This window comes from Pituophis catenifer, unplaced genomic scaffold (assembly GCF_029215685.1).
Source record: "Pituophis catenifer annectens isolate HBS135680 unplaced genomic scaffold, rPitCat1.0.hap2 SCAF_2, whole genome shotgun sequence".
Taxonomy (NCBI): domain Eukaryota; kingdom Metazoa; phylum Chordata; class Lepidosauria; order Squamata; family Colubridae; genus Pituophis; species Pituophis catenifer.
Genome location: NW_027256882.1, coordinates 253,212,912 through 253,225,176, shown reverse-complemented (window position 1 = coordinate 253,225,176; position 12,265 = coordinate 253,212,912). Strand labels below are relative to the sequence as shown.

General features: G+C 41.1%; 1 protein-coding gene across 1 annotated transcript; it reads right to left on the bottom strand.

The window, feature by feature from the left end:
* Nucleotides 1-4,875: 4,875 nt before the first annotated feature.
* GPR150 (G protein-coupled receptor 150) lies at nucleotides 4,876-6,378 on the bottom strand. The gene has a single exon (XM_070935751.1). The coding sequence runs from the start codon at nucleotides 6,376-6,378 to the stop codon at nucleotides 5,038-5,040; it is 1,341 nt and encodes a 446-aa protein (XP_070791852.1). The 3' UTR covers nucleotides 4,876-5,037.
* Between the last annotated feature and the right edge of the window lie 5,887 nt (nucleotides 6,379-12,265).

Here is a 12,265-nt window from a genome sequence, read left to right as displayed (position 1 = left end):
TGACTCAGCCTTCCATCCTTCCTAAGATAGGTAAAATGAGCACCCAGATTGTGGGGGCAATAAGCTGACTTTGTATAAAATATACAAAAGTATGAAGGCTATTGCTTAACGCATTGTAAGCCGTCCTGAGTCTTCAGAGAAGGGCGGGATATAAATAAAAAAAAAAAAGTGTGATTGGGCAAATGGTGACACCATTACATCAGTGTATTCCAACATCTAACAGAGTACTTCAGTTGCATTTATACAATCACATGGTCATGCATGTTGTGACATTTGCTCCCATTATTTTCCCAATGTTTTGATTGCCCTCAGGGCTTTTTTAATGTAAAAAAAATCAAACTTATCAGCTCTTGCCTCTCTATTCATACAATATAGCACTCAGAAGATAAGAAACATTCCATGTACTTTTGATTGAGGTTCTCCAAATGGTGGCCTCTAACAGCTATACAGTGTGAATCCTTGGTGGCATCTGAGCTTGGTTGTTTACTTGCAGATAGTTCATTACATATGCATATGTATATGCATACATGCAAACAAAACAAGGTTTGGTTTGGGTGTTGTATATATCCAGTCGAATGTTGACTCAATAAGTCATGAATTAAGCATAGCTTAGTTTGAGATATAAATGCAGTTTCTATCTAACGTAAAATAAAGTATGATAAGTCTAAATCGTGATTTAAGAGGATAGCTCAACCTTGGCTCCCCGGGGCATTATTTGCTATAATTGCTGAGACTGTTGGAAATTTTCAGTCCAATAACATTTATCCAAAGGCTGATTTAGATAAATAAGCCAACTTCATAGTGCAATTATCAAGTGAACTATAGTTGAACAAAACGAATGGGATTCATAGTTTTGATTATGAGACATAATTATAAAGTGCCGCTGGGGATGCCAAAGTTAAATAAAATATATTTGAAGCATCAATGTTTAATCTTATGCGTATTATTTTTAATTTAAAAAAATCTAGCACTGCTCACAATACAACAGACTCACATTAAAAGGAAAGACATGGGGCAAGAGGGTAATTCAAATGATCTTGTGAACCAATCCTTATACTTTTACTGACTTGCTGAGATGAGAATATGACCGCTTGCTAAGAATAGGGGAAATCCCATAGCAGCTCTGCAGTCTATTGCAGCATAATAGTTGAGAGAGGCCAAATTAAGTGGACAGCAGGATTTATAAAGTCACATTCTGCAAACAGCAAACATGAGGGCATCATTCTGCAAAGCATATTGTGCCAAAACTAGACTTTTAGACTAAATAGCATGCTAAGAACAGCCTTTCAATCATATATGATTTGGAGCAGTGGAAAAGGCCAAAGCCTAATTTTTTGTTCCTTGTCCCTTGTTTTTTAAGCATTTTATCTCTACTTGAGAACAAATGATCTAAGTGATTCATAAGTAAGTCTTCCAAGATAAAAGTACATAACACTGTAGCAGGTTGCATCAAAACATTTGGCCACCCATTGAGCAATGATAGCTTGTGAAAAACTGCTTCCCAGACATGTTTAGAACTATCAAAATACAGGGCCTGGTGGCTCAGCAGACTAAAAGCATTGTGATTAACACCAGCTGTCTGCAATTACTGTAAGTTTGAATCTCACCAGGCTCAAGGTTGACTCAGCCTTCCATCCGTTCTAAGGTAGGTAAATTGAGGACCAGTTTGTGGGGGCAATAAGCTGATTTTGTATAAATATACAAAAGTATGAAGGCTATTGCTTAACACATTGTAAGCCGCCCTGAGTCTCCGGAGAAGGGCGACATATAAATCAAATTAAAAAAAAAATGTTGGCTGAAATTATTAAAGAGCAATTTCTTATACTGTACGATTTTTGTCATTTTTAAGGGGGAAAAATCATTCCATTAAAAACAACCATGCAGGACCTGGTCAGAAACCTTTTTAGTGCATTAGCACTACCCTCATACTTCTCCCACTTTGTCATAATAAAGTGCTCATATTCAGAATGTTTTGTCTCCTTTTAAGCCATTGTCAACGAGAGGTTTCAGTGGCTTTCAACATTTATCGCTTTGATTTTTCCCATCTTGATATTTTGTTTCTGCAAATTACCCGTATTTTCCGGCGTATAAGACGACTGGGCGTATAAGACGACCCCCGAATTTTCCTATTAAAATATAGGGTTTGGGCTATACTCGCCGTATAAGACTACCCCTCTTCCAATGCACACCAAATAAAAATTAAAAAACATCAACTGGCTCACCCACAATGTAAAAGCAGCTGTGCTAGACCCAAAATGGCCCCTGAAACAAGCAGGAACCTCACACAGCCACAAAAAGCCCAAAAAAACAACTTTCACACTTTACACACACAAAATTCTACATACAGCTTTGTGAGATTTTGTATGTTTGTGTAGTTAGAGTGAAACACTACAAAAACACACTAAATCTCAGAAAGCTGCACAAATATTATTTTATTTTATTTTTATATGAAAGCTAAATTTAAAACTTCCTAAACTTTAAATGGCTAGGTCTAAAAAAGAACAACTAAAAAAACCCCCAATTAACTATTTTTTTTAAAGATCTCAAAGGGCAAAAAAAAATACCCAATAGAACAGGGGTCTCCAACCTTGGCAACTTTAAGACTTGTAGACTTCAACTCCCAGAATTCCTCAGCCAGCTTTGTTTTGCTGGCTGAGGAATTCTGGGAGTTGAAGTCCACAACTCCCTGCCTGCTTGATTGCAGGCAGGGAGTTGCTTGTGGATGGAATGGATTCAGGCAAGCGAAGAAGGCAAGCGTTGTGACTAGCAGCTAAGGTAAGCAAGCTGGAGGGGGAAAACTTTTTCCCTTCCCCATGGCTCTGGCGATCCCAGCTGAGTTGCCTGATTAGCAGATCGTCAGAGCTTGGATCGCCAGAGCCATTTAAGGCTCGTCAGAGCCTTTCGGGCTGGTCTGCCTGGTTACAGGAGAACGACACCCGGCGTATAAGATGACCCCCGACTTTTGAGAAGATTTTCATGTGTTTAAAAGTCGTCTTATACGCCGGAAAATACGGTATATATCACACAAATTTTAGTATTTGATTTTTTTGGTGGCCTGAACCATAGTATTTCTCCTTTACACCATAAATTTCATCGGGGGGGGGTGTTCTCTGTAAGACAAATTGTCGACCTTCTGGGCCACTGGTGGACACTTTTGAAATTTAGAATGCATTTTATGCACATTTCGCATAATAACTGCTGTATGGGAAATAGCCAATCAAGACATATTCATTTATAGCATGCAAATGGGTGGGAATGCTTCCTGCCCTTCTTTCCTTTCTGAATAATATCTACCCACTCCACAACTTATTTTTATCCCATTTAATGGGTGGAAGGAAAATGCTTCCAAGTGACACACTGAACTGCAGTCGGGTGCAGTGTTTATGTTCTGGAAATATTTATCAGCTCCATGTAGCACCCAATGGGATTCTTGGAAAGAAAATATTGGAAAACAGCACTTCGATTTATAGCAAAATACAGCTACTTTTTACTTCTTTAAAAAAATTAACATTAATGAGGAATTGGGACCATGGTAGACCCCAAAGGAGATATTTAAAAAGTCCACTGATACTCATGATACCATCATAGGGATTCTAAGGCTAGTTGACTGGGGAAATCTGAATTCTAGCTTACGCGGTCATGATATTGGGTCTAATAATTATTTGAACATGGGGAATAAAATCATTGCTCAAGTGAGTCCTCTCTTTCCAAAAGAAAGGAAAGCGAGTAGGAAAAGAAAGCCACTCCAAAAAATTTCATTTTCTGTTATGAGAAAAATAATTTCTGATCTTTCTGAGCTGCCATCATCCCTTCTCAACTTCCCAAAATTTTATCTTATAGTAAAATGTGTAATTTTGCCTCTGAAAGGAACAGTTGAATAAGTAGTTGACATTGATTTCAATGGTAATAAGCTGGATTTTGTCCTGATCTGTACTTGTTATCAGTGGTTCATTTTAATGTCTATGGAGATTCTCAATCATTCAGATCAAGGTTGCCGTTGTCCCAAAGGAGCTTTTCAAAAGGCAACTGGACTTTCAAAAGGCAACTGAAATATTCTGGATTGGGAGATAGCAAGGAAAATGCCAGACAATTGGAAAGAGCTAAGTGAAAAAGAGAAAATGAAACGATCAGGGGACTGACCGACAGAAGTACAGCAGCAGGGGGAGGAGGAACTTCGGGAAGATTGGTGGATGGGCTGGCCCACAAATTGTGTAGAGAAAAGGAGACAAGGCCAAGAAGCAGCAACCTTTTGTTCTTGCCAGTAAGATGCTTCCATAGTTTTGGACAAAAAGTCAAACAACCACAAGTCCTACAGTGTTCTGTATGGCTGCTCTATTACCTACCTAGAATTGTCTGACTAACCTTCCAAGTATTTGTTGTTTGCAAAACAAGCAGTTTCTGGTTTGTGTACGTCCATAAATATTACAAAGTACAAGGAAAAATGTTTGAATTTAGTGAAAGCCACAGATTAAACAGCTTACATCGACGTGTTATAGTCTCTTGTGTATAGACAAAAACTTTTGTTATATCCAACAGATCTTGGATGCAAATTACTGAAAGTGCAAACAGTCCCATTTGCTTTGAACATTGACAATATAGTAAAATGAACGAAACCTCAGACAGGCTGAAGATACCCAGTTGAGATATTCCGATATTCCACATCAGCACTTATGATAAGAGCCAGATCAGTAAAAATAGAATTCATTTACAGTGGTAATGTAGTTTTATATGGACTTAAATTCTTACAACTAGACAGGCAATTGGAAAGAACTGCAGAGCTCAAAGTGGGCTCTTGAGCAAGTGCAGAGTGTCTTTTTCCTTTCTCCGTTTGTTTCAGGGTAAAGCCTTTGAACACATGACCTGCAGGCAAGCAAACAACCTGGGATCTTTTATTTTACTCTTAAATTAGTGGAGCACATTGTGCCAAAAGCCCAAACAGACTTAAGGCCATCCTAATCGTCCAAAGCTCGCTTCTCCTTCCTTTGACCTGCTCTCCGTGGACCGTAATGCAGCCTTTTTCGAAGTGGGCTCTGGGTCTTAGAATCCGCTCTCTCCAACAGCCCGGCTCTCCTCCTTTTCTAGCGGGATGGCGGTTGCGATGGCAGGCGTCTTAGTCTGGCAGGGGCACAGCCAAAGTTCAGCACGATCCGCGGCCGCCCGGGGCGACAGTCGCTGCCGGTGGCGAGCTTGCCGTCTGGGTTGTCCATCGGGGCACCGGCAGAGGCTGCGCTGGAGCCGCCGCGCCCAGGGCCGGTAGCTGTGGAACAAGAGGCACACGTAGGGATTGATGGCGCTGTTGGTGACTGCTATCATGTTGCTGAGGGTCGTTCGGGCTTCGTGGGTGGCGGCCTCGGGAGAGGCAAAAGCTAAGCCCAGCTCCAAAATAAAACGCGGGAAACCGCAGAGCGCAAAGAGCGCGGCGAGCGCCAAAGTCAGCTGCAGCGCCCTGATTCGGGCGCGGGGCAGGCTTCGGGGCGCCGACGGCGAGCGAGAAGCGCACTTGGAGATAGGCAGAAGCCGCAGAAGCAGCGGCGGGCTGGGGCCGGTGACGCCAGGCAGCTCAAGGCCACAGGGTCCGGCGCTGCCTCCGGGGCCCTCCTGCGACGGCTCCTCCTCCTCGGCTCCAGAAGTGCCGAGGGTGGCGACGATGCGGCTGCACGTCCTGACCAAGAGGCAAGCGGGAACTACGAAGCCCGTGATGGCTTCGTACACGGCGTAGACCTGTCCGTGCCATCGAGGCAGCTGAGGGAAGACGCTGAGGCAGCGGCCTCCGGCTTGCGACGGGGCCAGCCTGTAAACGAAGAGTTGAGGCAGGGCGAGCAGCAACGCCAAGAGCCAGCCCAGCGCGGCCAGGGCGCTCCGGGCGAGCACGAAAGGCGGCAGCGATTCCTGAGGGAGCGGAGGGCCCATGGCTAAGCGCTGTCGCTCCAACGCGATAAGAACCAGCATGTGCGACGGCGCCAGCAACCCCGAGCCTTGCAGAAAGCGGAGCAAGCGGCAGGTGGCGTCTCCGGCCGCCCACCCCGCGCCCCCGGGCTCTGCAACGCGCTCGTCCTCTGCTGGAGGCAGCTGGGAGAGCAACGTCAGCCCGCAGCCGTAGAGATCGGCGATGGCCAAGTGCGCCAGGAGGAAATCCATCTTCCGCCGCCTCCTGAGCCGACCTCCGCAGCAGCACCTTCCGCAGCGGAGTCGGTACAACAACAAGCAGTTGCCCACCAGCGCCAGCAGCATGATGGCGCCCGCCCCGATGGTCTGCGCAGGCTGTCCGGGCAAAGCCCAACGAGAGGGCAAAGAAAGATTCAAGTTCCAGGCGGGATGCTGAAGGCTGGACAAGTTGGCTCCCGGAGCTTGGCTGTCTGGCTCGAGCGCATCGGCCATGGCTCCCTCTGGCCGCCAAAACTGGGAACAAACTTTACTCTTAGAAAGCAGCCGCGCGGGTTGTGTGTGGACGGACGTACCTCGGCAGCATATATAGGGCTCTGCCTGTCACCTGGCACTCACCGTGGGTGGGCACTCCACGAGAGATAGAGCCTTCGCTCCTGTGCTCTGCCCACCCGTCAGCCTCCCCCCCCTCCACCTCCACCTCCACCTCCAGTCGCAGTCTTTCACACCCACCTGAACCAGGTTTCTCCGCACACTTTGTGAAGCTGCCTTTCACATCTGAATGAAATCATCCCCTCAACTCTCCCTCCCCCTTTCCTCCACAGACTCCACGATGCTTGTTTGCTTGCTCGGTGGTGTATCTGCCAAAATATGGCCGTGCATCTGAAACCTGTTGAAGAGGATCTTTTTTTTATTATTATTAGTGATTTGATTTGTATTGAAATCTGTCGATGGTTTGCAACTGCCTTCACTAAAAACAGAATCACATGTGTTTTCATAAGCTTACCAGAGGGGGGAAAAGTACCAATTGGTAAAAAACAACAATCATAGCTGTCTGGGATACAATTTGATTTTTAAAAATTAGCACATTAAGATTTTTTTTCAATAGCACACACACACACATTGACCAGGTCCTAAGCTTTTGGATGAAAATGTTGAAATCCTAGCCTGTTAAAATAAGCCCAGCTGAACTGAATGAAATTTACTTCTGAACAACCATATATGAGTAAGCTGCTAATGTAACTTGAGCTTTGTAAAAGTAAAATCTATTGACACATTTCAAGATGTTGGCTCAAGTAGCACAAATCCTTGATCACTGTTGGTTTTAACTTATATGCCCTGGTCTGGCTTGAATGCAGGATGTCTGTAAGCTGCTAGGCAAGAAATTGGTACAATAAGTTCCAAGGCTGTGAACACTCTGATAATGAAGCTGTTACAAAAGAGTTCCAGTGGTTGCTATGTATCAAATACAAATCCAATGTATGGCTGAAATTCTTGAATTTCTTTCTTCTGTTTATAGTGCAGCCATTCTTGGATAGGTAGGACAGTTTCTAACTATCTTATCTTCATAACAAGACTGGTTTGGTTCAGGTTATGTTTGGAGTGGGGTGTAACCTTCTAAGAATTGGGTCTCATATAGAATAGAATAGAATAGAATAGAATAGAATAGAATAGAATAGAATAGAATAGAATAGAATAATAGAATAGAATAGAATAGAATAGAATAGAATAGAATAGAATAGATTTTTTTATTGGCCAAGAGCAATTGGACATACAAGGAATTTGTCTTGGTGCATATGCTCTTGCTGTACATAAAAGAAAAGATACGTTCATCAAGAATCATAAGGTATAACACTTAATGATAGTCATAGGGTACAAATAAGCAATCGGGAAACAATATCAGTATAAATCATATATAAATATATTTGTGATTCCATCCTCCCAGTAAAATTGACTCTTCAAGAAAAGAAACTTATGATTTCCCTTTTCTGAGGGTTTAAGAAAATGGCTGAGTGCCATGGCCTCATTCCTTTACCATGGTTTTCCATGAAAGATTCAAAACCTACCAATGGTTTGGCTTTTAGGAAGTATATATTTTATTTTATAGGAACCTCAATGGCTGATAGTTGCTCATAATATTTTGACACCATTTTATGATTATTTATTGCTTGTGGGTTAGAATTTTGGTTGCATTTTGTATTTTATGTTTGTTAATTGCCCAGAGACATTTGGAATGTAGTAATACTTCTATTGTGAGAAGTATTTTTTATTAAATAGCTCGTATGAATTCCTTTTTTTATTTCTCCAGATTCCATCTCATTTTTGTCTATCAGCTTTGTAGAAAGAGGAAAACTCAGGCACACCAAAACTATAAAATGTTTTCTTGAGGCAATAAACATGTCAGGCTTCAAATATGTCATATTTTTTGTGTGTTCTTATGAAATATTCATTTTGTGTGTTTAAATGTTGCTATTACTTTGATGTCTTTTAAAAGAAGTCTAAACAGCAATGATTTTTAAAGGAATTTCATTGTTTCTGGTGATAGCTGAACATGGCAATTTTTATCTATAATGTTAGACAAGTTTACTAGCAATATTGACTCCCAGTTTTGTAGGTCTACCACATTATTACCTCCATTGACCATTTGCGCATCTGGAAACAGTCTTCAGCAGCAATTGCCAGAAAAGGGAAATAAAAAGATGGTTGCTGCTACTTCTTTCTCTTGTTCAGTTTTTAGAGGAGGCTGAAAAAGAGCATTAGTAAGGATGACTGGTCTACTGAGCCTTTAATTGGGGTACATAGTGGTGCATGGTTGTGATGCCAGTCTAGAATCAGTGAGTAGAATAAAAGCACAAAAAGGTAAGTTGGTTGTCCTAGTATTCCATTTAATAAAAATGACAAGATTAAAGAATTCTATGGCCCTTTTATGTCAGTCAAAGCCATCTTTCTATCCATAATTGATAAAGAACCTGTTTCCAAGTTTCAATCAACTCATAATGGCCCTATTGTCTTTGTAGTATGAAATAAAAATTGTATCCCATTGAGAAGCATGTGTGTATTTTAATGGCAAGTATGTATGTTAATGGCAAAGAACTGGTAGTTTACTCTAGACAAACACTATTCAAGTCTATCTGAAAAGCTGGAATAGAACTAGAGTAATGTTTTCTAGCTATTCAGAATATGACTGTGATCTGCTAGTCCATATTCTCCCAATGGGATTAGCCTGGATGGTTCAATGTAACCAGAAATCTAATAGCAGGATACTATTTCAGAATGTTGGGGGGAGGGAAGGAAAAATTGCTAGTACTGCTTTTCAGTACCTGTCCAGTCCTTGCAAAAGCTGCTGAAAAATTGACGGGAAGCCATTTTTGCCATAATTTTGTCTTGGCTTGATTATTCTTTATTGTTTAGTTACCGTAATTTAATTGTAGGCTTTCACTAGTGTCTCTGCACCTCTTACTTTTCTCCTTGGTTTATTATGTATGTATTGTTTCTTATGTCTCTTTTTTGTAAAGCACTAAGAGTTTTTGGGATAAATAAATAATGACAGAGAGAGAAAGAAGGTAAGCTATAAAATAATACTGCAGTATTAATTCACTTATATTTTCATCCCAAATCAAAGATTTCCTATACTTTTAACTTTCCTACAAGTATGCCCTCATTAAATGAAAGACAAAATAAGCAGAAAATATTTTAAAAGTGACCCCAGGTTTTTATATTAAGAAACATAACCCAATAATAAATCAGTTTAGAAATTTTAGGAAGTTTTATTTAAATGAAATATTCCTTAGATTTAGAGCAATTTAGCTCATCTGATATATGACTTGGGGTGGGGGTAGAGCAAAATCTGATGATACGGGGTGAGATATCAGCAATACGTTAATGATACCCAGCTGTATATCTCTACCCTGCGTCAATTCAGTGATGCGGTGGATGTGATGTGCCGGTGCCTGGAGGCTGTGTGGGTCTGGATGGGAGTCAACAGGCTCAGACTTAACCCAGACAAGACCGAGTGGCTGTGGGTATTGCCTCCTAAAGACTATGTTGCTTGTCCATCCTTGGTTCTGGGGGTGGGGGGAGAAATAGTCCCCCTCAGAATGGGCTCGCAATTTGGGTGTCCTCCTAGACTCACAGCTAAGATTAGAGCAACATCTGACAGCTGTGGCTAGGGGGACTTTGCACAGGTTCGCCTGGTGCACCAATTGCGACCCTACTTGGATGAGGAGGCGCTCCTCACAGTTACTCATGCCCTTGTCACCTCATGGTTAGATTATTGCAACGCGCTCTACATGGGGCTACCCTTGAAAAGTGTTCGGAGACTGCAGCTGGTCCAGAATGCAGCCGCGCAAGCTGTTGTGGGTGCACCTAGATATATCCACATTACACCAATTCTCCGCGAGCTGCACTGGCTCACTATTGGTCTCCAGGCGCAATTCAAGGTGTTGGTTATTACCTTTAAAGCCCTACATGGCTCAGGGCCAGGTTATCTTTGAGACCGCCTTCTACCGCATAGCTCCCAGCGACTGGTAAGATCCCACAGAGTTGGTCTCCTCTGGGTCCCGTCAGCTAAACAATGCCGACTGGCGGGCCCGCGCAGGAGGGCCTTCTCTGTGACTGCCCCAGCTCTCTGGAACCAGTTCCGGGTTCCAGAGAGGTCCAGACCATCCCCACCCTACTGGCCTTCTGAAAAGCTGTGAAGACCTGGCTTTTCTGGCAGGCCTGGGGCCGTTGATCTCGCTTTGCAATCTGGCGAGATCCGGCCATGAATGGTGTGAATGCATTCTAAGATTTTTAATGTTTTTTAATCTTTTAAATGTTTTTAGAATGGGTTTTTTTAAAATGTATTGTAAGCCGCCCTGAATCTCCGGAGAGGGGCGGCATATAAATTTAATAAATAAATAAATAAATAATAAATAAAATAAATAATATAGGGACAAAATACTGATTAAGCATTCAATCCTTAAATTTTTAAGTTTGAATCTGGGTTAGATTCAAACTTAAAAATGAAATCAAATAGGATTTGCTACATAATTTAACAAATTAAATAAAATTATATTTAGTAACTATATTTTGAATCTATTTATTGTATATTTTTTGATTTAGAGGAAGTATATGATAAAGTGAATAGCCTTGAATGTTTTGCAAAATATGGGGTGAAAGATTGGCTGCTGAATGTGGTAAGAACAATATATGATGGAAGAAAAACATGTTTGAGGAATAAATGGGATGTTTAGTAAATGATGGCTCAACATTGAGTGTATATATATATTGCTCTTTATTTGATTACATAAATATAATGCATAATGACTTTGGACCAGTCTCTCTCAGCCCAACCCACATCACAGGTTGTTGTTGTGGGGAAAATAGGAGGCAGAAGCTGCATTGGCTATGTCGGCTGCCTTGAGTTATTTGTAAAAATAATAAAAGGCAAAATACAAATAAAAATTATGAAAATTATGGTGACTTTAGAAGACAGTTTGTGGGGGCCTGAATGTGATTATGATTGGCTAAGAATCCAAATGATTTATTAAATAAAATGTATGATGCAAAAACAAGAATGAAGAGGAAAACAAACATTAAAGATAAAAGTAGCTGTGTTTGACATGATAAAAGGGAAAAATTGCAAGACGTTTTAAGATGTGCAAATGCTGGTAGGTATTATATGCTTGTTACAAAAAATGAAGAACAATTTTCTGTCAAATCATTTGTTGACTTTGCTATATGGTGTGACAGTTAAGTATGTCAATAAAAACAAAATAAATGGAACAGAAATATGGTACTTAAGTATGTGTGGTAAAACCAGAAGAAATGGGGCCAAGAACAAATGGGTGATTAATGAAAGTGACTGAATACACTAGTGAGTGACTGATTCAAAAGAAGTACTTAGAGCTGGTTTGACAATACAGAAATTACTGATGAACAAATTGCAAAACTAGTATACAAAAAGTGGTTAGACTGAAAAAAGTTGTAATAAGATGGAATTGATGAGATCATCAATAAGTATTAAGTTTACAAAACAAAAACAATTCATGAAATGGTATAGGGAAATGAGTATGGTTTGTAAGGACAGAAATCTATGGAGGGAAACAATATACTAAATATGTAGATGTAAACTAGCTTGTGCTGCATTTCTTTTTCTTCTTTTATCTTTCATTTTTAACTCTTAATTTTTTAGGCTTTTTTATTCTTTTTACACTTTGCATTCTAACTACATATCCAAAACAGAATAAAGAAATGAATATGTTGTAGGGTGGGTTTCAAATTTTTTTACTACCAGTTCTATGGGCGTAGCATGGCTTGGTGGGCGTGGCTTGGTGGGCATGGCAAGGGAAAGATACTATAAAATCTCCATTCCCACCCCACTCCAGAGGAAGGATACTGT